Source organism: Zonotrichia albicollis, chromosome Z, assembly GCF_047830755.1.
Source record: "Zonotrichia albicollis isolate bZonAlb1 chromosome Z, bZonAlb1.hap1, whole genome shotgun sequence".
NCBI classification, from domain to species: Eukaryota; Metazoa; Chordata; class Aves; order Passeriformes; family Passerellidae; genus Zonotrichia; species Zonotrichia albicollis.
Genome location: NC_133860.1, coordinates 36645251 through 36649088, shown reverse-complemented (window position 1 = coordinate 36649088; position 3838 = coordinate 36645251). Strand labels below are relative to the sequence as shown.

Sequence of the window (3838 nt, the reverse complement as noted above, 5' to 3'; positions counted from 1 at the left end):
GAGAGTGAAGCCTACAAACATCACCACCTTTTTTTTTTTCTTTTTTTTTGTAACAGATTCTTCCCAGGTTTGCAACTGTTCTATTTACTGGATAATAACTGAATTGTTTATGATATGTCAATCTGACACTCTTTATTTAAGATTATTTTCACTAATACATTTCTCACTTCACTTCCAGATACAGCGTTTCCCCTCCTATCGGACTGAACTACAACTTACAACGTTTTTTGTTTTGGGATTTCTTTAGTAATTTTCACTACTTCTTTTTGCTGCTGTTGCCGCTGTTACTCTCGTGAGAGGACAGTCGTTTCTCTAGCGTGCCGTACGGCAACTCGCCCGTCGGAAGGGCCGAGGGGCAACGCTGCCGTCCTGCGGGGAGCTGGGCGGGCGGTCCGGCAGCCGCAGGGCGAGGGCCCGAACCATCGCCAGCTGGGCTTCCATCGCTGCATCAGCGCTGATCAGCGGGAGCTGTACAGGGCCCGGGGCTGCTCACGGGTCTCTCCCGCGCTCCCGCACGGCCGGCGCCGCTCCCCGGGCAGCCCGGCAGCTCGCTGCGGCGGCCGTGCCGGGCCAGGCCGGGCCGAGCCTCACGGCCTGGCCTGCCCTGTCCCGTCCCGCCCGGCCCAGCCCCGCAGCCGCGCCCTCGGGCGGGCAGCGTTGCCTGCAGGTGGCGATCGGCGTTGCCTCCAGCGCCGCCGGCCCCGGGCAGCCCGGGGAGCGCTGCCCCCGCCGCAGCGGCGGTGCCCGCTCGCAGAGCGCCCTGGGCCCTCCCCGCTCTGCGCTCCCCCCGGAGCTGGTCCTGAGGGGCAACCCAGAGCCAGCGCTGCGGGGCGCGGAGCAGGGCGGAGGGTAGGAGGGGGGGGGCGTAGGGAATTTATCTGCGGTGTCCCTGCAAACGACACGGGAATGACATCTGCGCCCACCCGACGATGGCGACCCAGCGAGCCCACCGCGAAAAGGGAGGAGGGGAGGGGGACGGGGAGGGGCGAGAGTAAGGAGGGAGGGAGGGCAGGGAGAAGCGAGGAGAGGCAGAGCAAGGGGGAGCAGCCCGGGTGAGCGGCGGAGCGAGGGGCAGAACTGGGCAAGCGGCGACAGGAGGGCCGTCCCCGCCGTGCGGGGCTGCGCGCTGGGCAGGGGCGGCGGGGATGGGCGGGCGCGGGGCGGCTCCGCCAGCCGCCGTCCTCCGAGCTTCGGCCGCCTCCCGCCGCGCTATATAGGGGAGGGAGGGGTAGTGGATCGGGGGGTGCCCGGCGTGGCGAAACCGCACGGGGCGCCGATGCCTCCTGCCAGGGGAGCGCACAAGTGACCGGCATCTCTTCCCATGTCTGTCTCCTGAAGCGACCCCCCCCACCCCCCGCCGGCATGGATGTGGCCAACAATACTACCTCCCCAGCGCGCTCCCCCGAGGGGACAAGCGGCCCCGGCCTCGCCGAGATGACCCTGGGCTACCAGGTGCTGACCTCCCTGCTCCTGGGCACGCTTATCCTGTGCGCCGTGAGCGGCAACGCCTGCGTGATCGCAGCCATCGCCCTGGAGCGCTCCCTGCAAACCGTGGCCAACTATTTGATCGGCTCGCTGGCTGTCACCGACCTCATGGTGTCCGTGCTGGTGCTGCCCATGGCGGCCCTCTACCAGGTGCTGAACAAGTGGACGCTGGGGCAGGTCACCTGCGACATCTTCATCTCGCTGGACGTGCTTTGCTGCACCTCGTCTATCCTGCACCTGTGCGCCATCGCTTTGGACAGGTACTGGGCCATCACGGACCCCATTGACTATGTGAACAAGCGAACTCCCCGGCGGGCGGCCGTGCTCATCAGCCTGACCTGGCTTATCGGCTTCTTGATATCCATCCCGCCCATGCTGGGCTGGAGGACGCCGGAGGACCGCTCGAACCCCGACGCCTGCACCATCAGCAAGGACCACGGGTACACCATCTACTCCACCTTCGGCGCCTTCTACATTCCGCTTCTTCTCATGCTGGTGCTCTACGGTCGTATCTTCAAGGCGGCACGCTTTAGGATCCGCAAGACAGTAAAGAAAGCAGAGAAGCAAAAAATCGCCGACACATGCCTCACCCTCTCTCCGGCCACCGCGAAGAAAGGCAACGGGGAGCCCGGCAAGGGCTGGCGGCGGACTGTAGATCCCAAGCCCGGCGCTTGTGTTAACGGCGCGGTGCGGCAGGGCCAGGACGGGACCGCCCTGGAGATCATCGAGGTCCAGCACTGCAACAGTTCCTCCAAGACTCACCTGCCGCTGCCCAGCGAGGCGTGCGGCTCCCCCCCGCCGCCCTCTTTCGAGAGGCGCAACGAGAAGAACACGGAAGCCAAACGCAGAATGGCTCTGTCCCGGGAGAGGAAGACTGTCAAGACCCTGGGCATCATTATGGGCACCTTTATCCTCTGCTGGCTGCCGTTCTTCATCGTGGCCCTGGTCCTGCCCTTTTGTGACAGTAAGTGCTACATGCCCGAGTGGCTGGGGGCAGTCATCAACTGGCTGGGCTACTCCAACTCCCTTCTCAACCCCATTATCTATGCCTATTTCAACAAAGACTTCCAAAGTGCTTTTAAGAAAATTATCAAGTGCAAATTTTGCCGGCAGTGAAGCCCGCCACTCCGGGACGGGGCAATGGGATCCTGTTACTTCCCCCCGCGCCTGCCCCGAGCCGCAGTGTACCCCCTCCCAGCCCCTGCACACCCTCGCCAAGGGCGGGGGATCCGGCACCCCCGCTCCCTCGCTTGGCGCCCGCCGGACAAGCCCTGCGGGCACGGCGGGGCTCGGCTGGGAACGACCGGGGACGCCCGGCCCGGGAGGGCTCCGCGGCCGCTCTTGTCCCTCCCGGCGCTCCCGCCTCCCTCCCACTCTCCATCATTCTGGGTAGACTTAGGGTTTGCAGGTCGTTGTTTGTGGTGGCTGTAAACCATAGTGTCTGCCCGAGTAGCATCGGTAAAACAAAACCACCCTATGCAGGAAACCGCCGTGTCGGGGATTATTCTTGGATTTACGAGGCGACGGCAGTGGACTGGGTCCGACCTCGGTCTGGGGGTGTGAGTATGGAGGCTGAAGGCGACTCCTCGAGCCGAGGAAGGAGCTTTGGGCGCGTTGCTTCCCTGTTTGTGAAACCCTCAAGTGGATGTTCTTGGGGGAAAACCGCCCGTGTTTAGTAACCTTTAAAAGTACTTACAGCAACGTCCCCGTCTGTGTTACGTGTGCCTGACAGCCCTCCTGGTATGCTAGGACCTGCCAGTTCACCGGGGTTCCCTTTGTTACAACACAGGGAAATTATGGGACTTAAAACCCCAACCGCACGCCTCATTATATATGGAGATTTATGGGGATTATTTTTTTTAAATGCCTTGGACCCAGTGTTTCCCAGCAAGGAAAGGCTTGGCGCCATGCGACTGTCCCTGAGTACACCGCGCACGCAACGGCACAGGGAGTGTAAGCAGCCTGTGAAGTAGCGTTTCTTTCTCTTTTTTCCTCTTTTTTTTTTTTTTTTTCCTTCCTTAAGCCGCTTGAAAGTTTCTCCTGAGACGCTGCGGTTGCTTCGGAGTCAGTCAGCGGCGGCACATTTGCTCGGGAGGAAAAAAAAAGAAAAAAAAAAAAAGAAAAAAAAAAAAAGAAAAACAACAACAAAACGATCCAAACCTATCAACCAAAACATTGCCATGTGCTCCGTGGCAGTAGGGGAGGGGCCGAGAGCATCAGCCAGCGGCAGTCGCAGGTGGGGAAAAGCAGCATCTCGCCGCAGACTGGGAAGGGACAGGCTCTTTCCTCCTCCGGGCGAGCCCTGGCGGGGGTAAGCACCTTCCAATGTGAGAAGGTCTGAGAGCCACGGCCA

The 3838-nt window shown here is 61.5% G+C and overlaps 1 protein-coding gene across 1 annotated transcript; it reads left to right on the top strand.

Moving 5' to 3' along the window:
* The first annotated feature begins 1055 nt into the window (after positions 1-1055).
* HTR1A (5-hydroxytryptamine receptor 1A) lies at positions 1056-3635 on the top strand. Its single transcript, XM_005489785.4, has one exon. The coding sequence runs from the start codon at positions 1363-1365 to the stop codon at positions 2599-2601; it is 1239 nt and encodes a 412-aa protein (XP_005489842.2). The 5' UTR covers positions 1056-1362; the 3' UTR covers positions 2602-3635.
* Positions 3636-3838: the final 203 nt, after the last annotated feature.

Excerpts from the sequence above, each read along its gene's own strand:
- HTR1A (XM_005489785.4), top strand. The coding sequence starts at position 1,363 with ATGGATGTGGCCAACAATACTACCTCCCCAGCGCGCTCCCCCGAGGGG.